The sequence below is a fragment of the Pagrus pagrus genome (genome assembly GCF_965226575.1).
Source record: "Pagrus pagrus genome assembly, chromosome: 15".
Taxonomy (NCBI): Eukaryota; Metazoa; Chordata; class Actinopteri; order Spariformes; family Sparidae; genus Pagrus; species Pagrus pagrus.
In genome coordinates this window covers 7,395,866-7,416,945 of record NC_140199.1, presented here as the reverse complement: position 1 = coordinate 7,416,945, position 21,080 = coordinate 7,395,866, and the positions used below count along the sequence as shown (strand labels likewise).

Here is a 21,080-nt window from a genome sequence, read left to right as displayed (position 1 = left end):
TGCATCCCAAGCTTGTTAGTTCCAACACTTCAGTGATCCCGGCGGAGCGGACGCATAGGCAGTAGCAGGAACCATAATGGCCATCACCCAGACAGCTCACACTCGCACGCAGGAGATGAACAGCAAGGTGCACTCCCCGCTCAGCTATACCCATGCCATTAAAAAGAGAAACTTTCTTTTATTGCAGGTGGCAAAACACTTATTTTGTACCTCCTTCATCGTCTGGATGAAATAAAGGCATTTTAAAATCACAGTGGGAGGAGTAGTTTAGGACAGTTTACCGCCGCAATAAACTGGCCCTGTCGCTGAAAATACGGCTCTCCTCATTGGTGAGTCGCTGTGCTGCTATTATCTCTTTGATGCCTTTGTTCCTGAGCCTCTTCCTGCACATGATGAGCGCAGGGACGAGCCTGTCAAGATATCAATACAATTTGCTCGATGTCCCACAGCTGTAGCTCATGTTTCACACACAGATGTGATGTATCAGTCTGCAGGTTTCTCAGATGTGCTGGGTCAATTCTACATTCTGGTCTTTCATCCATCTTCTTCAACACGATTTGTATTATCTGAAGGATATTTCCAGTTTATTACAACTTGATTTATCATAGTTTGTGCGTCTCTTTTTGTAATATTGTGCTCAACGACTCGCAGACCTGCCGATGTGCCCTGTGAGAATTTGTTTCAGATAAAAAAATTGTACAGTATTCAGCGGGGAGGGACAAATAAATAGTGGATCCCATTTGAATTTTGCATGAAATACACGTTTGTCGAATTTAAAAGATAACTTTGCAAGTCAGGAAAGTCGGTTTGTCATAACGGGAGTAAAATAATAGTTTTGTGTAGAGCTGCTCAGTGAAGTAGATTGTCTCGCTCCATAGACGTCACCAACGCCGACATGGTTGTCATCTCTGCAAAGGAAGTATTAAGAAAAAGGTGAAAATCACAACAAGTCTGCTCTTATTGACGACTGCAGTTATGTGAGAGGAGAGTTAATCAGACAAAATGACTTAATGACATACTTTCAAAGCCCTTTACTTCGACAGTTAAATGACAAACTGCGACTTTCTTCTTCAAATCGAAAAACATCCTATGTGTAATTTATGGCACAATTCAAACAGGATCCAAAAAATGATGTATCCCTCTTCATTCACTACCATACATGTTTTTTTTCTGAAATAAGGTCCCATGGTGGTCCACCGGAAGGGGCGTATCATCGCCTCTCTATATGGGAACACAGACATGTTTCTACAACAAAGTAGGATGGGATAAAAACCACAAGCAGTCGTGATCAGACAACAGTTTAGGTAAAATATCCAAACCGTTCTTTGGAGGTAAAATAACCCAGATTGTCCCTCTTTCCTAAATATAATAGGAACAGAATTTTTATTGTGAGCATTTCACTTGTTTTCCCTCCAGTGCAATCGCTGCTGTTGAACAGTTAGGCATCAATATTGTGACACGCAGACGAACGGGCAAATGAACAAACTACTATTCAAATCAAGACCTTGCACATCCATGAAATGACGTACTGTAGCTGCTCGTAAGTGAATCAGTATCTTTTGCCGCCCGTGACTTAGCTGCTTGACCTCTTGTGTGCTACCATAAATAAGAAGTATCTCACATTCAGGAAATTATTTTCTTTCATTAACAGTGTACAATATATCTGTGTGTGTGTGTGTGTGTCTGTGTGTGTGTGAGAGAGAGAGAGAGAGGGTGAGAGAGGCAATAGAGGAAAATGACAACTGTAACTAAGGTAACGGCACAAAACACATCACCGACAAAAAGACTTAAATGTCTTCAGTTTCGATCAGATGAAAATCTAAATTTGTCTTCAACTTACTTGTCTTAATTTTTCTTAACTACGGCAAATTTTTCATCAGACGACAAACTAAATCATTACGTTTCCTGTCGAAGCACACTTTACACAAGCTGTTCTTACGTTCAACAGTTCGTGCGATACGTTTTGCACTTCCACTTTATTTTCTATTTTTAAATGGATAACTTTTCTAACTTTTTGCAGTTCACTTTAACACCATAGCCGACATTCACTAAAGGTTAAATATACAACATTCACTGCTCCTCCTCCAAGAAAGCAGCATTTCAACACCAAACTCAGACCACACTGTAACATTAGGCAGATATCTCAAATATGAATCAAGAGTTTGATACTACATAGCCTCGCTATACTGCATTTCTTACTCCAAATGATTTGAATCATATTATCGTGTACTGTTCAGCTGTAAAGAGCTGAATGTTTGATCCGACGGCTGCTTTGTAACTTTCTTGAGCTTGTTGTTCAGGGGCGGATTATTGAAATGTGAGCCCCGAGCAAATGTCTGTTCAAGGTGGAGCTTTAATTCTACAGTAGCTAAATGAATAATAATGCGTCTTATGTTATATCTTTGAAGAGCACGTTTTGAATGGGCACTGTACTAGTTCATGAAATAATGATTGAACCAACAGACAAGGGTAGCAACGTTTAATCGACTAGTCAACCGATCGTGCACGTGCAGAGTAATCACCATTAGGATGAAAACTAATAAATCATGATCCGTTTCTGAGCTGTTGTGAGTTTGCATATTCTCTCAGCGTTACTCTGACATGTAAGTTGGGTGAAATTCATCCCTGAAATTGATCTACCTCGGCAGGAATGTGTGTGATTATCTGTGTCTGTCAAAAATGTGCTGGACTGACAACCCTCACTGGCTGTTTTCCCGTCTTGTGCCGAGCATATGCTGAAAAAAGGCAACAAATCCTAGGTATGGCTGAGACGTAGTGAGAAAATGAGTCTTCAATTAAACCAAATCTGACAGAGAATATGCGAGAACATATGTGGCTCCAGATTATGTTTTTGAACACGTTTCATATGTCACCTCACACTCCGGCCAGCAATTACAACCAACAGATATATTATTGTACACAATTAAAAAGCTTCCCTGTTCATTTTCTAATGAACATGTTTGTTCAGTGCCACCAGAGAGCAAACACCATCTGTTATCAAACAGAAAATTCTTTGACCCACTTTGAGAAGATCTGTCTCTTAAAGGGAAATACCACTAATTTTATGCAGGAGGACATTGTGACTTGCATGCATAAATATTTAAACTCAAACCTCAGCCCAGTTGTTAGAATATGACACTGTCTGTGTTTATATTTACCCCCTCCTTGGGCCAAATCCAAACTAAAGACACTCGTGTTCACACGTCATCTACTGAATGGAAACTACTTTTAATGTCAGACAAATGTTTCCAAACCCAAAGATATCTCAGATTTGATGCAGGGTAACAGTACATTTCATTTGTTTGCCTGTCGCTGTAACTTTCAGGAGAGTCAGAGAAAAAGAAGTCAGCCAATGTGACTAAATGCAACATGAATAAAACTACATTGCATCGTCACTCTCTCTCTGAGTCCGATAGATTACCATCAGCAACGGAGGCTGTTGAGAGGTCATCTTTTGTTTTCATTGTTTTTGATTGACACATCTGCTGAAAGAAATTACACACTGTGCGTTTAAGGAGGAATTGCCCGATCTCGATCCTAACATGTCAAATACAGCAGCCTGGACCAAAGCCTCTAAAATTGACACCACAGTTACCTCTTTAGCATTGCTTCTTAAAATGCCCCTCTAGTGTAGTAGTTTATTTGAATTTTTACTAGTTGCAAAGTTTTTCATCCTGGCAGTCGACTAGTCATTATGCAAAAAGAAGAGATCTACTGAACAATGAAAACTATATTTTGTGATGCAGAAAGTTCGAGCATCCCACCGTGACACGTCACACGAGGTAGGATCACATTTTAAAAACACAACAAGAACTAAATAAATAGCAATTTGGTTATTTTTTTTGCAAACAAAAGAATAAAATAACCAGTTGTCATCAAAGACATGCGGTCAGCCAGCGGCCAGGTAACCATGACGACAGACTATAGTCTGGCACTGCATATTTTGGCACCTTATGTCTACGTCTGGCACTAAAGTTATATTAAACAAAGAACACCATTTTACATAATATGTAATTTAATAATATAAATATCCTTGATAACAAAGTTTGATGAGCGAGTCTGTCCTCTGCTGTGTGAGAGGATGTTTTGAAACTGCTCGCTGGTGCTAACGTTACTGCTAGTGCTAGCTGCGGGCATTTCATCTTTGGATGTTTATGCATTACAGACATGTTATTGCTGTACTTCAGGACAGCCGTACACAACAGACACTTCATCGTAATAAGGGTCATCTTCAGTGAAGTGCCGCCATACATCCATATATAGAGTCCTCTGCTGCGGTAGCCGTCATTTTGTCCACGACTAGTTGGCTGCTGTCTGCAGGAGCGACTAGTGCTGATATTAATCGACTGGTTGGTGAAACCCCTCGTGGTCGAATGGGTCGTACACTTCGTAAGTTCACGTACCACATACTGTACTGTCGATTACATTACGAGATGTAGCGTCACTTACGTAAGTTTCAAGAATGAACGTAGTTGTATTGATTGTTTGTGCCTTGTTGTAAGCAGGATTGAACTGGGCGATGCATATTCTGTATTAATGGCATCTTGACTGTGAGGCGTTCAAAACTGATGCTAGAGGGACAGGTAAAGTGTTATAGTGTGAATCTTAAGTCCACTGACCAAGCTGTCATATTTGACGAACAGGTGAGGATTGGTGAGGATGAACAAGCTACATCTGCTCATCTGATGCCAGCTCCTATAGTATGAGGATGTTTTCCTTTCTATGAATTGATACACCACAATACTGGTGCAGCTCATTTACAGTTCATACATTTCTCATTTTGTAAATGTTAAAGTTGAGGCAAACATTCCCTGAATCTCCAAAGTGACCTCTGTTTTCACCGGAACAGAGAGATCATCACATTGACATATGCTTGACTCTCTGCTCTCTAGCTTTAGGACATCTCTCTGTTCTCAAATCCTGCTGAGGATGTCAGAACATATTGTGGGAGTAATATATGCACGTAAAAAAATCGAAACGATATTCTTATTTAAGTTAGTTCCACTCGGATTGGATGGCAAACAACAACAGGAATAGATTAGATTAGAAAAGTGATAAAAAGCAGCACGACGCAGAGTTCATCCAAATCCCTTCTCTCCTTGTTAGCATTAGTATGATGCCGGGGCAGATTTATAGGAGTATAACATGGCAAATTAAAAGGAACCAGTACGTGTTGGGAATGACAACTGATTAAAAAAAAAAAAAAAACAGCCCATCCTTTCCATCTCCCCTTGCTCCAACATCATAAACAAGTAATGGTTGTATCAGTTTACTGTCGTGTTATATTTTATGCTGACAAGAGAGAAGCCAGAGGAGAGAAGCGTCTTTCCCACTATGGATTTTGTCCCACATTTACACATCGGCTAACTTGGACTTTCAGTGGGTTTCCTTTAGGCTTTCCTCGCAGACTGACGGGAAAGTCGATAGAGCTTTAAACCCTCTGCAACTTTTCAGAGATTTTTTTAAATGAGCACATTAGAACTTGGCCAAAGGTGATTTGTTTTCTGCACCCTAACCTTTTTCTTTTTCTTTTTTTTTGCCTCTATTGGCAGCAATTGCTTACCACCAACAGCCCCCACCCACCACACACACACACACGAACACACACTTCTCCTTTTTGTCTCCCTCCCTTTTTCTTGGTTTCTCTGTCTTCCTTTCAAGTACATTCCCACCACCCTACCCCACCCCATCCTCCCTCCATCTATGTGTCTCCACTTGCACTTCCTCGCCGCTTTCCCATCTCGCCCCCTTTTGAAGTCTGAGACAGCTCGAAATCCAACGTGGTTCTTTTTTGGACAGCCGAGGGGAAATGGCTCAGAAAGAGAGGCTCAAGTTCGATTACAGCTGTTAATCAAAAATCTACACTGCCCGGCGTGGTGTGATGTGAGAAATGATTTTCGGGTTTTTCGATCTGTCAAGGCCACTATATGTTACATGCACGGACCGATATGAAGATATATTGTTCTGTGCATTTGCACACACTCGCAAAAAATGAAAACACGCTAGGACTGTATAAAAACACACACCCGTGAAGATATGCAAGAGAGGGCAAATGAAACTGAAAACAGAAAAACACCACCGAATATCCATGTTCAAGCTGCTGTATCGTCTCTGGCTCAGTGCAACTCATCACCCAGATATAAAAAACCACTCTGCAAACCCTGGATTCTGTTCTGTGGCGATGTTATTGAACGTGCTGGGAATTTTTTATGTGATTTTACATATTTTAAATCATCCTGATGGCAATTTTTTGTTTTAGAAAAGTGAAACAATCCTGGTAGCAGCGTGTGTTTTTGTCTGCCACATTGCTGTTTAAAGAAAAAAGGCAAAAGATTAGGAATGATTGATTCACCATCTAGATCTGTTTGACTAACCAAATTTTCGTTATACGTATCCGTTCTCAGAATGGGTCGGAACCGTAAGTGGGTGGAGCTTAAACTGAAAATCGATTGGACTAGTCAGATGTTGTTAATTTGAGCCTGAAATTGATATGGGTTGATGAGAAGTTGCTGTAGTTATTATTTATTTGAAAACTATTTGCAGAGCAGCTTAGAATCGAGCTTCAGATCAATGTTTTTGATCACAAGAGTAAGAAATATTGACACAACAAGCTTTTTATTTACTTATTTATTCAATTCAGATGATACTCGTAAAAAGTACATTATCTGTATCAGACGCTGGTTTTAGCAGAGGATCGTTTTTGTTTTGTTACAAGTTGGGTGATACTTTTGCAGTTTTGTTAAATAATCATTTCAAGTGTTGGGCGAGTCGCTTCAAAAATGAGATCAGTTACAAATTAGTGAGGTTATTGAAAAAGAAAATTGCATGAAACTAGAATACATTTTTTCATTTCTTATTATCTTTTCTCTCTTTATAATTCCTTTTTATCCCTTTATACCATGGCATCTGTAATGTAAAACCCAATTTCCCTCTCTGGGATCAATAAAGTATTTGTGATTCTGATTACTATTCTTATATCATCAATCCTCTACATTCACACATCACTTAACGTGTACTCAACACGGGGAAAAAAGGGGTTTTAACATGCACCTCGTCGAAAAAATTGGGAGGTATTTACTGAAGATACTCTGTGATCTGGGACGAAGTATATGTGGAGACGACTGGACTTGCTTGAGTTTCTTGAGGACGTTTTATCTCTCATCCAAAAGGCTTCTTCAGTTCTTCTGAAGAAGCCTCTTGGATGAGAGGTGAAACGTTGCCACCGCACAGCACTTAGATATACTCAGTACTCATTACTATATTATGAGAACTAATGAGTACATCTCTGACCGTACCCGTCTCCAAACTCAGCCTTCATTTTTCTCAGCTACACACCTGTAAGGTTTTGTGACGTTAGCGGCGCTATCAGACTGACAACATGTGACATACAAACGCAGGGCAAAATACCCAGCACTGCTTCTGTGGTAGGTCCCGCTCCAGTAGGTGCCGCCAGGACCACAAATGTGGGCCAGGTCCGTAAAGTGGAGGGGGCTACCCTCTACATCCAGCCCCATCGCTAGGACTAAGCTCGTCTACAAACATGGCTTTCATTTTTATCTTAGCAACACACCTGTAAAATGTCATGACTGCATGTTTCAAGGTTGTGATGCTATTGTGCCGACAAAAATCTGTCCAGACTCACCTGGCTAAGTACTCAAAATTGCTTTCTGTGTTAGTTTGCACTACAAAAGCTGCTTCCAGGACCCAAATGGCCATGATGACACACACAAACAGACTCACAAGGTGAAAACAGAAGACAACTTCTAAATTACGAGAAGTCACACTGTCAACTGAGCACAGAGTCAAAACTAATAACAACTAACATCCATCATCCATTAAACTCCCAGTAAGAATAAGGAGGAAGTTTTTCTTGTGATTAGAAAGTTTAAATGTTAAAAAAAGGCAAAACTGTGAGCCCCGACACTGTGTCACAAAAAAGAAAAGTCTAAAGTGTCAAGAAACAAAAGCAGTCAAATCAAAAATCAGAGAAACATGAGATACTATGAAGAATGCATTGGGTATGTAACAAGGGTGTAAAAATGAGTTTGTATAACAAGGAAACTGGTTCACAGAAATTCACACTGTCCAATTAGGTGAGGGTCTGTCAAGCCAGGAGAAGTCATCAGAGAAGGATCCAGATTAAAGCGAGACTATGTACATTTTTCAGGAAGAAATAAATCTTCCCTTCGCAAATGAATAGTTAAAGTCTTGAACACTGAAGACACCCTTGCAGAAGCTTATGGGTGGATATTGTTATTAACGTTAGCATATTTCAGATAGATTGCTATGAAACTGATTCGGTTGGCACACATAATGACCTTTTCTAATTGTGCTGCTGTTTTATTATTCACTATTATTTCATAATTCCCACACGGTCAAGTCTCTATTTTAATTCACATAGAAAGGAGAACTTGTAAAACCTTACATCTGTTCATATGAGTGAAAACTTTGAATGTTTAATGTAGGCTAACATTATCTAAAAGACATTCATTTCAATTTATGACTGATGCTATAAATTTTTCATTATTGTGAGCATGGGTTTGGCTAATTATGATGATAAAACAGAAGACCAGAGGCGGGAGAGATTATTTTTCTTTTTTTCCTACATTTTCTCTCTCTGTCACGGACACAGACATAAAAACCCTTTCTTAAATTAAAATGAAAAATTACTGTTCTGACAGTTGAGCAGGATAGGCCATGATTGGCTGAGCCTACTTTTTGTCAGTCATATATTATAATTCATCTTGTAAACAAACATATTATCAAGTCCACAAGAGTAAAAGTAAAAAGAGTAAAACAAGTTACCTTCAATTAGCCACATTTAGCCTCAGACAGCTAGCATAAGGGCTAGATTGCAGTAGTGAACTGACAGCAGAAAAACTAAATTACCAAATTATAAATCAACAACCAACAGCTGTAATATTACCAACAAACAATCCTAGGGCGAGATAGCCGAGGAACAAAGGTGAGTGCTGTGGGGATGATGTATTTCTGTAGGCTAACCCAGAAGTTAGCATCGCCCTTGTTCCCTCCACAAAATGCCAATATGATTTTTGAAGATGAGTCTCTATGTTTGGTGTGATGACGTTTAACAAGCCACCTATTAGCCAACGGCATTTTTAAGACACATAAGCGCTTTATAGTTAAAATGTTATAGCACTCTATAATTGCCTGGCCAAAGATCTGACAAAAAGACATATCTGGTGCGCTAACTTCCAATCTAAATGAAGTGGTATTTTTTAGATAACCTGACTAAACTGTTAGCCTGTGATGATGTTGCCATGTCTCCTGATATCAGCCATTTCTTTGGTGAGAACGATATGAAAGAAAGCAGCAGAAAGGAGGTCCAAACTGTCCTGCTTAGAAACTCAAGTTAAAACCTTAAAAGAAATAAAATATGCCTCGTGTTTCTTCGTCATATCGGACTGTCATGGGAATAAACGCGAATAATTCACGGTGTCAGCATTCTTCCACTCGCCACCACCTGTACTTGTTGCATCTGCATCATTATCCCATCTGGCATCGTCCCACTATCTTTCATAATCATGCAGAGGAGCAGACTGATCCAGATGAATTACATGCCATGAGACTCGCTTAATAGTCCCAGTAACATTTTTATTTTTTTTTATACTTTCCAATTGGAATACCAAGCTGTCACATTTACAGGCTCCACTGTAAATCTCATAATAAAGCTGTGCAGATAAAGAAAGGGAGAAGGTTGTATTAAACTTTCTCACTTCTCACAGCACTTTTCACGGAGCATATGCACACTGTACCTTGAAGACCAGAGCAGAGCAGGACAACTAATTATAAAGCCAGGGTCAACTGAGGAGAAAATACGGAGACAAATACAATGGAAGAAGCGCGAGAGAGTCTGGAGGATGATGTTAGGTGGAGAGATTGAGTTGGGATACAGGAGGATATGCAACAGTATAAACAATAACAAACTGAATCATCCCTAACACTTTGATTTTATTATATTGCATGAAACAGGTTCAAACAAACATGCTGAATAGTATATTGCTTTATCTGTGTGACTGTACAACAAAAATAGGATGTCAGGATGTTATTTAAAGGCCCAATCAGTATTTTTTAGCATCATTCTGTGATGGGATTTTTACATCATTTGGACCAGGCTTCCTGCATTTTACATAGCCAGTGCTGTTTGGCAGAGATGATCTGGTGAGAGGAGGGGGTTACAGATCCAGTCTTAAATGGGCTCTCTGTAACAATTTGCAGCGATTTACATGTATTAATTACATTTTTATTGGCCATCTGTGGACGGTCGGTAACATGGTGTGAAAACTGAGACCTTCCTCTTCTCAATTGGTTGCTGATTTGTTTGTTGCCGATTTGTTTAAGTTGCTTAATGCTGCTGGACTGTGGATTTCTTTGTGAAGGACTAACAGAGGGCAACAGAGCTGACTTTAGTTTAGAAATGGAGACAGCTAACAGAAACTTACGACCAGCTTCCACCACAAAATGTTCCACAGAGCGTCTTTAAGCATCCTGAACTGCTCAGAGACTCAATTGGGCCGACCAGATGATTAAAATCTGGGTGATTACATACTCTCCAAGCCAGATCACAACAGCCATTCTTGCACTTGAGGCTAACATTAGCTAGCATACTACTGTTGACTGAAACTGAAAATTTCACCTCCAGTTCTCACTGAAGAATAGAAAACCTGTGTTGAATACTCCTCTTTTCTTTTTTTCTCACTGCAACACATTTCTATGGCAGGTTGTTGCACCAAGCTAATCTCCATTTTGTTTAAGTCTGCTTCCCCATGAGATCACATCAGAGGGATCACATGAGGTGGTGTATTGCTCCCTCTGGTGCGACAACCTTATCTGTCGTGTGTGATTTGACAAGACCTTGACTGGCCTACACAGAGTCCTGACTTCAGCCCCATTCAACACCTTTGGGATGAATTGGATCGTCACCTGGGAGCCAGCGCTCATCACCCAACATCAGCACCAACCTCACTCATGCTTTCATTGATGAATGGGAGAAAATTTCTGCAGCCAGGTTGAAAAACCTTGTGGAAAGACTTCCCAGAGGAGTCGTGGCGGTAAGAACAGCATATAGATAGATAGATAGATAGATAGATAGATAGATAGGTTTGTTTCTCTCAATGTGTTCACATTCAAAAGTCATACTTAAAACTCAGGTATTGTGACTCTTCACAGGTAACTACTGGTATTTACCATTCAAGGACAACCTAGTGATAAACTTCACTTAACAGCTTAATGAGGACCGCCTGAATGCACCATTAGTTTTGTCTCTGAGAGGCGAGTCCGTCTCATTTCTGAGTTGCCGGCGGTTCAGTCTAGCCTTTAGGTCTTTCGAAGGACACAGCTTTGTGGGCCGTGTCCTTCAGAAGATGCAAGCCCCTGAATTGGGAAGCAGCGAGAGACAGAGTCTCTTTCCTGCAGCTGTGCAGCTGAAGTTAATATAACACTGTAGAAAATATTTCTTAAACTTTTTTTTTTTAAACTACTGACATGAACCCCACAGAAAGCTCAAGAGACCAAATCAGTGTTAGGCTTCTCACTGTGCGGCTCACTAACCTTTAATTGGTGGCTTGCAGCTATTCATTACATATACATATACATATATATATAATGCATTAAACTGAGGGCTGTGTTTCAACATTGCAGCAGGTGATACCAAGGATGTTGCTCACTGTGTGTTTGGGCAAGATCTCCTAAAATACTCCTTTGGAGAAGATACTGGATGTCATGCTTACTTCCACTCCTTGGCCAAACGACAGGTGAGGAATTTCTGAACGTACTTCTGACATTTTTTGGTGAAAATTAACTCGGTCAAGTCTTGCAAGTGTACGACTGGATTGCGCCCCAAGCATGCAAAGCAGAGACAAGAGACTTTTCGTCTTGCAGAACTGCCAGACTTTGTCAGTTTTCGCTGCATCACACACCAGAACTCAGAAATAATACATTATAAAATGATGCAAAGGGTTGTGCGTGTGGTTTCATTGTCTCCGGAGCGTTACATTGCCAGCAGTTCATTGAAGACTATGACATGGGGGCCAACGATTTAGTGATGCGTTTAAAAGAGAGACTGTTGTCCCGTGGAAAAAGTGCTTCCTAAGAACCTCCTCGACGAGATTCACTTTCCTGGACAGCAAACAGAAACGCCACACTGGATCAAACAGCTGGCCCTTCAGACATCACCTGCCACAGGATCGCTCTGAACTTACAGCTTCAAGGAAGAGAGATAAACTTCCAAGCAACACGCTGAATGACATATAGCGTTCGAGAAACAAAACAAAATGCCCTGAATCTATTTCTTATCTATCTACTAGTCGATTTAATTCGCCTCCCAAAAGGAGATTTTCAACTTCACTAAAAAAAAACCCTCTACTCTCAAACCCTCTCTTCACTCCAACCATCACTCAGCTCTGCCCTTACAATCGAGCTGCTCGGGAAAGTGAGACAGTTGAGTCACAGACGAATCAAATTCTCAGAGTTGAACTCACAGCAAGTGTTGGCCACTTCTGGAGTTTGCTGTAAACCGCTTGTAAAATAAATGATGTCCTTCTTCGAGAGCGGAGACACATCTGAGTTCTCAACCATCAATACTATCAGGAGGAAACAGAAACTGGCGCCATGCACAGCTTGAATGCCTCACAAGGATTCCTACAAACAGTAACAACAATAATCATAACTTGAATGCCACTCAGTAGAGTGCATACCAACGCCAAGGCCAGACAGTCGCCTTTAATTTAAGCAAACCAAGTCCAAATAAAACATATTTAAACCCACTAGATCTGGATTGTTCTTTGGATCCACATCAAATCGGAGGTAACAAACCAGCACAAACTCAACAGGGCTCTTCCTCTGTATATATCATAAAGAAAGTCAAGGACACGCCTGCTTCGTTCATCCTTGTAGTGAGGTAATCCTGTTTTAATCAGGATAGTATTGGCAGCGTTACATACTGTATGTCATAGGGTGACAAATGAGGCCGATGTGCTGAATGGCAATGGCAGCTTTTGGTGTTTTATGGTAGATTAGTCTTTGTTTGAGGTGACAAATCCAGTATAATAACATCTAATCTATGAAATAAATACAAGTCTGATGAAAATCACATGTATTAATCCCTTTTTGACGTTAAAACGATTATGTCACTACGTTTCCTTTATTTCTTTCTATTGTTAATATTTTCTTATAATGATAAAAGAAGAACAAATGTATTATCAGGGGAAATATCAGTTTTGTCTCAGCTACACGGAGGTGCATGTAGCTTTCTGTGTTTGATCGACAGCAGCTGACACCCTGCGAGGGTGTCGGTGTTACAGCATATTGTAGAGAACAAGAGACAAAGTAAACAACCTTGTGCTGTCGCTCACATGTCATGGACAGACAGCATGTTGTTAGTGGACCCCAACCAGCTTTTAACTGGACCCGAGTGACATTTGCAGGTATGTTAACATGCCGTTTTTTTTTGCTGCGGTTGAGACGCTAATTAGTTACCTAGGCTGCAAAATGATGTTTGCAATACACTCATTCCCCAGTGGATGTATGTTTGGACACAACACGCTTAGGTGCAAGACAAGATGTGGGTCCATGTTTTTAAAGTTAGGGGAGAAGGAGACTTTAACAGTAAAGCTATGTGTGTTGTTCAGAGTCTGTGGGTAGATCACTGACATCACTGCTTTATACAGGATTTGTAGACGGACAGTATTAACTCAAATTAATGCAAAACAAGTGATTTTAATGGACTAAATCAGCGCATTTAATTTATACTCACATTTTTTACGTTTAACAAAATATGCCAAAACAAACTTTATTAAAAATCTGTTTATTTGCATTGTTATCAAAGCCCAATTCTGATTTCTTCCTGTATAACAAAAAATAATTGTGCTTACTTACATAGTCTTGAACCAACCAATTTCAACCAATTTTTCATTTTCATTTTCATGATCTTTAACGTTTAGCTGAACAGAGTTAATGTTCATTTGTTTCACTCTCGCAGTTCTTACTGCATTAAAAAGCAGGCAGCTGTTTTCAGTTTTAAAAAACAAGGGCTCTAAAAGCCCACCGCTCTGCACCAAACAGTATATGGAAAATGTTAGCCACTAACTTGTGAACATAGTGGAGCATTTAGCAGCTCAAAAGCCAGATATTTCCCTCAGGAGCTGGCGGAGAGCAAAACATGGCTGCAAGGAGAGAGAGTATTGAACTGAATTTGCAGATGGCCTCAAACACAACTCCAAATGAATACTAATGCCGCTCCGTATCTGCTGGATGTGGAAAAAGTTTGTTATTACATGTTGTGTGTCAATCGTTGCATTAACAGCTCGTAGTGCTGCCCCCAGGTGGCCAAATATATCGACAAATCCAATGTTTCCAGGCGTTACTGACTTTTCCCAGCACCAGAAAACAATAACAACATATCTAGTTAGTCAATCTGGGACTTGAATCAGATTATGCTCATTTTCAGGTTCATAATTTTATTTTGGGTTACTACTAGAATAGGTTTACATGCTTTAATGCTCAAAGCTGCAGCACTGTATTCTCCCTCTATCAGAAACACTCTGTTGTAGCTCCTGCCTCTTTAAGATCCGCCTCCTGAATATCCAGGCTGCTCTGATTGGTCACCACACACATGTCTGAGCCAACACCACTAACAATAACACCAGAGCAGCTGTGCTAAATTAATTTCTACATGCCAAACTAGCCACTAGGCCAAAATCGTGCAAATGTCTAACATGTGATGTCACAAAGTCACAGAAATAAAGGCGGGACTACTGATGAGGCGTTTCAGGAGCAGTGTTTTCTCTGGGAGAGAGGAGCGTCTGTTGGTGCAGACTTTGGCCTTTTTTAAGACCTTTTACATGCAGAAGAACTTGTATAAAACACTGAAGGAAGGAAAAAAACAAAAAGCATAATACATCTCCTTTAAATAATTAACATTTTACGTCCTCATATCTAACACACCATCTAAGATGACTGAAACCAGTCTGGATGCCCATCTTAATGTGGAAATTTAAAACCTCAACTTGACAAAAAAATATCATGAATAAATAAAGTATCACATTTAATTTAGCGTTTTACCAGAGTGCCAACATTGTCATTGCGAGCTACTGAAGCAAAAAGAATTGGTAGTGCAAAAGCTGTTCAGGCGGAGGCTACAAACACGGTATAAGAGTCTGGTGGGCATTCATAATTTCCAAAGTTTAAACTGCCTCCTGTAGGGCCAGGAGCTGAGTCTTATCGGGGATGACACGACTTTTACTCTGCGGATCCCCCGCCTGCTCGCTGTTGTTAGCTCTCATGCTCACATTTTTCTTCCCTGACTTGAGAGGAGACTGCACCAGTTTAACTGCACAATGGTTACCGAGCATTGATACTGGCAAAGAGGGCACATGTTCACACCCATTACGCAATCAGTCGTCATCGCTGGAGTTCTGATAGAGGTGCTGTGATGGAATCGAGCGATGTGAGAGGCCAACGTACAGCTGCGGCGCATCACGCTGTTCCTTCCCTCCCCGGTAGCGCAGAGGCTTAGAGCTTTCCTCTGAGACTAAATTAAAGGATCTTCCCCCTGTGCCCGGGCTCCTCTGTGCTCCTCTCTCTCACTGCTGGGTGTCTTTCACCACAATGAGATGGAAATGTGACACAGTTAGGTGGGATTCCTGCCTGGGCCTGCACAGAGGAGTGGAGGTGTGTGTGACATATTTCCAGCGACTCCTAGCTGCTCCCAGAACAGCTGCTGAGGACTGTTATGACAGCTTTCCACTGAGAGCACAGGAATCCATCTTTTCTCCACGACACTTCTATTCCAGTTCAGTCACTCTCATTTTTCCTTTTTCCACAGTTTCTTGCAACGCTGTCATTCAAGCAGCCTAGATTGGGTTTTTTTTTTGCAGGGGTTTGAAAAAGAAAGTGGTGGAAAACATTACTTTTTTGAATAACACTTGGCAGGTGTAATTACTCAGTTCTGTGAAATGTTCATACAATATCAGGAAACGGAGCCGCTGAACGCTCGCGCTACGTACAGACAGATATGACAAAGAGACCCTTTGATCTCGCATCGTCTGTAACCATCCTTTTCATGTGACTTTTGACAGCTTTAACAAATCAGAGGTAATGCCTTTGGACAAATCTGGGATCAGATGAATACAAGAAAGGCAAAACAAAACCCTAATGTCTTCTTTTTAGTTTATGCCATTGTACAGTATTTAATGTGATAGGCAGGAGTATAAACACATATTTTGTACTTTCCATGAACTCTGCAAAAAGGTAGAGGAGCGTGCAGCTCAGTTCCAAATAGTTCACTTACACTGAATAATCTCAAAACGGGCACCTGTTTATCCTGGCTTTGCTGTGCAATACCAGCAGGATACCTGGAGGAGACATGTTTTCCAAGCAGCAGCTTATGCATAAAGCTCTGCTGCAAGACACAAAACGTAAAAAGTAAAAATTAAAATCCCCCTCCCAGAAAAAAAAAAGCAGAGAAAACAATAGAATAGGATTTTGTCCGTGTTTGCTGTGAGTCATCCAGAGGGTGCGAGGCAAATTTTTATTTCTTTTAATAATCTCTCTGAAACAGATGACATTCATGTTCCACTGATATTGTCTGGCTGTGGGTTAAAGGCTGAAATATTCATTAGATGATGCATATATGCATATAGATGAGTGAAGAAGTGAGTAGCTAAACAGTCAACCACGGGGCAGTTAGTCAGACTCGCAGCTGTGCTGAAAGAGGAAAGGATTTGTTCTCAATCAACGACAGAAACTCCCAACAGTTTATGTGGCAAACCGACAGAACAGCCTGGTATAGGGAATCACTAGTGTATGTAGCTACGGTACATTAGCTACGGTGTTGGTATGGTACCGTTCATCATTAGACAAATAATTAAGTACACAGGAAAGAGCAAATTAATTGAAGCAAAGGAGTGACAGTTAATGATATCCAGCCTTGTTATGCTAACTGAATGCTAACAAAACCTGGCTAATCATGCATCTAATCTACCGGTGTCTAATGCTAGCAAATTAAAACAACGATAGCCTACCTTTGTGTCTGACTGTCACAGTCTTACAACTACAGATGCATGTGTTCAACTTGTTGATTCAGTCATTTGTAGGTCTGGATGTATTAGAACAGATTTATGTGCTTAGCCACATAGTATCTTGTCTGTAAATGATTTCCAGCATGAGGATCTGCAGTGGAAATGACCCGGTGAGTCTGGAAATGTTGTTGGGCGCTTTCCACAGAGTTCGGCGGGACAGAAAGCACTCCTGTGCTGTTGGATAAAGAAAGATAAAGGTTACACTTGAGAGCAGCTCCTGCTTTCCGCAGAGCCGAATTAAAATGTGGCTCTCTGTGACCTTGCAGTCAGGTGAGCATGAGGCAATACTTAGGCAGCTGATTCTAAATACTGCTGGAGCAGGGGCAGATCAAACCCAGCCTAAAGCCTTTCTAAGCTCCAAACTCTCAAATCACCACTTCTCAACCAGCAGACCACAGTGCGTGGCCTCTCCGGCTCTCCTTGGCTTATGTGTATGTATTTCTGCCACTTTGTTCTGAGCCTTTATGCCTCACACCATTAGCAAGCCACCTCTCTCTCCCCCTTTCTTTCTCGCTCGCTCCCTCTGTTTCCTGCACACGCCAGCAGGATTTAGATACCCTATGTATTATGGATGGGAAAAAATAAACAGAATGCACCAGCCATTTATATGACACACTTGTGAGATCACAGGACAGGAGCGATTAGAGTGGTCAAATAAAGCTTCAGCAGCAGACAGGAAAAAACTGGAGATGGAGCAGGTCTTATAAATCTGCTTCATTTTTCGTGACGCCTCCCCTCCGCATGTCGTCTTGTAACCAATTACATTAAGCCACCACTCCCACTCTTGCTGAGAGTCTATTAAAGTGGGCCTTAATCTAATAGAGGACTTATGTATGTGTTGTTTTGATAATTATTCCTCTCATTGAGGTTGATAGCACCTTCATCAAGCACAGCCTGGCTCCAGAGGACCTCCCTGCGCACCAGTAAATTAAAATAGCTGCATATGCAACGTTGTCACGCACCGCAGCGTTACACTTATGAGATTTATAACTCCCAAGGTTATAAAGGAGTACTTTTCTATTAAATGGTCCCTAACTTTATGGCTCTGGTTGTCCTTTAGATATTTAAAAATAATCCAATGAATGCTTTGCCTAGTGGTCATGTAGGTCAGACTCGCCTCCTTGAAATGTTAAACTTTAAGTCAGGTGTGGAAATAATACATAAGAATACATTGTAATTTTGTGAAAGTCAGTGGTTGATTATCGTGCCAGATATTACTGTGAGGACACTAAAAGACAACAGCCACTGTCTGCTCACTCTGCTGCAGCCTGGCCAAAGATCCGCTGCCGTACCACCAGACTACACAGTGAGACGCCTCAATACATCCGCCACAGTCAACGATATAAAACATTTTGTTGTATTGTTGTTGGTTTGTTCCTTTATGTTGCATAAGGAGACTTTCAATCATCTCCTGAGTAACCACATTTACCTTGTGACCCTTCTGAGAGGCCTGACGCCTTATTTTGAAACCACTGAAGTGAACTTAGTGTATATGGTTACACTTAAAACTAGCTCAGCCTGCTTCAACAACAGTAACATGTCACTTGTGTGTCGATACAGTATTAACAAACTAATAACGTTTGTCGCATAGCCCATTTTTCTGCAGGAGTACCTTATTTTTGATACTTTATGCACAATTCATTAATTCATTTGTGTGGTGCTTTCCCTTAAGTACAGAATCTGAACACTTCTTCCGCCATTGAGGTCAGCCTACCGCTGTCTAAGGTAATCTATTACACTGTGCCGAGCAGTGAATATAAAATGAGAATTCAAAATCTCTGAGTCACTGCAGTTCATTTGTGCCTTGCGTTCTCTAAGTTTCACCCTGAGACAGAAAAGGTTGTGTGACTATTTTCTAGAAACAATTTGTAGTGACACATCCCGAGCTAAAACTGCTAAAATCTCCATGAATTATACAGTGCGCCTTTATGGGAGGTACACAAAACCGCCCTTCATATCATGCTCGAAAGTTCATAATATCAAAGGGCACTGGCTGATGATAAGATATCCAGGAAATTCGAAGGCCTGCAGAGAAAATTACACGTATCCCAAAAGCAATATCTCGGCCAAAATGAATGTGATAACTGTGCAACCTAGGTGAAAATAAAGCTATGAATATATCAGTGTGTTAGGGTGCAATTTTTCTGATTGTTCAAGAGGATTCGAAACTTGTGTTTTTGACGTTATTGATATGGATAGAAAAATGCACGGTGACCTTACAAAATGTGGCTACAGTATGATGGATCAGACAAGCTTAAGACAAAAGAGCAATCAGTGAGACATCACCGCCGCTGCAATCCTATTCTCTCCGTGAATGTTTGCTGCTCTTCTGTATCTCAGTAGACACTTCATCTGTATCACTGAGGCTGTTTTGTCCCTTTACTGTTTGCAGAAAGAGGAAATGTAATTGCTGCTGCATCCTCAGTATCAGATATGAGATATAGTGTCAAAATAACCCCAAAAAATACTAAATGTTCCAGTGTTGTGGTTGTTTTTCTTGAAGTAAAACACATCTAGGATTTATCCAGACCAGGTAGCTATTTTGCCACCAGTGTACAGATAATTTAAAGGAGACATATGGTGCTAATGTTCAGGTTCATCCTTTTATTTTGGGGTTACTACTAGAATAGGTTTAAAGGTCCCATATTATGAAAAACACGTTTTCTCTGGTCTCTACATATATAAACTGGTCCTCCCTGAGCCTCCCAACTCCCAGAATGAGGAAAGCAAACCAGTCCTGCTCTCTGCAGCCCACCCACTGGTTAAAAAAAAAAAAAAAGTAAACCCACTGGGGCTCCTACAGGCTGTTCGAAAACACGCCCCCCTCTCCCCGGAGATACCCGAGAGGGGGGCGTTCATCCCCGAGGTGAAGGTCGGTGTGTCCAGCAGTAAGATAGCTGTGTTTAGCAATGTCGTCACTCGGAGCTAGACATGCAAATTGCTCTGTTGTTGGTTGTAAAAATCAACATAAGTGCCTTTATCCTGTCCCAGCTACAGAAGAACAGAAGAGACAGTGGTTGCGTTTCATTTTTAAGGACAACGTGCCGGCTACGGACCACTTCACATCGGACTGCTTCAGTAACGAGGGTCAGTACAAAGCTGGCTTTGCCTCGACACTGACCCTCGTAAAAGGATCAGTCCCAACCATACGGGACCCAGCAACTGCACCTGAGCCACAGGTAAGTGTCGCAGTGTTTTAACAGTATTTACAGTTGTCTACGAGTATGGTGACGTCAGCTTGAAACTGGCTAACTAGTTAGCTCCGCTTCGGTCCGCTATGCAACGGCGTTTGAAGCGAGTTTAATGTTAATAATATTACGAGGGAGCTTGGTTGTCACAGTGAAAAGTCCCGAAACATGCGCAGACTGGAGACAGAGACTATGCGGACAGTGTCCAAGAGTTTGGAGACTGTGTTGGAGACAAACACAGCTTTCAGCTAGCTGTTTTTAGCCGTTACCTGTTGCGGGTCAGTGGGGGATGGGAGCCGGGCGGTTGTGTCGGGGAGTCCTGCTGCAGCCGCAGAGTCTGTATTTTTCTGATCCTCTCCTTCTGGGTCCGATTCTGGGTCAAACTGGTGTGGTTGAACGACAGCATCTCGGCGAGCCATAGTGATACATCCACCGTAAACATTAGCGCATGCTACCGCTAGCGTCAGCGGCATCCTCTCCCTGAGACGGGCGCGTGGCAGGACGGAGCTCATTAGCATTAAAGGTGCAGGCACAGAAACAGCTGCTCTCAGTAGAGCTCACCTGAGCGACTTTCAGACAGCTTAAGTTCAGGACCATGGATGGGTTTGGGGCAATACATTTCAAATACAGTGTTGTTGGACCTCTGACAGCTGTGTGAAATTGATGAAAAACAGTATAATATGGGACCTTTTAAATGCTTTAGTCCTAAAAAAACACATTTGTTTACTGAGACATCCAGTCCTGCAGCGCTGTATTCCCCCTCTGTCTGAAACACTGTGTTTTAGCTCCCGTC

The 21,080-nt window shown here is 41.2% G+C and overlaps 1 protein-coding gene across 1 annotated transcript in view; it reads right to left on the bottom strand.

Annotated features, from left to right (window-relative positions):
- LOC311271053 (VPS10 domain-containing receptor SorCS3-like) overlaps positions 1 to 20,743 on the bottom strand; it is a 74,651-nt gene extending 53,908 nt beyond the window's left edge. The window contains exon 1 of the mRNA XM_084376427.1: positions 20,557 to 20,743. Coding sequence (XP_084232553.1) covers positions 20,557 to 20,706 — 150 coding nt within the window. The 5' untranslated portion in view covers positions 20,707 to 20,743. The remainder of the gene's footprint in view (positions 1 to 20,556) is intronic.
- Positions 20,744 to 21,080: the final 337 nt, after the last annotated feature.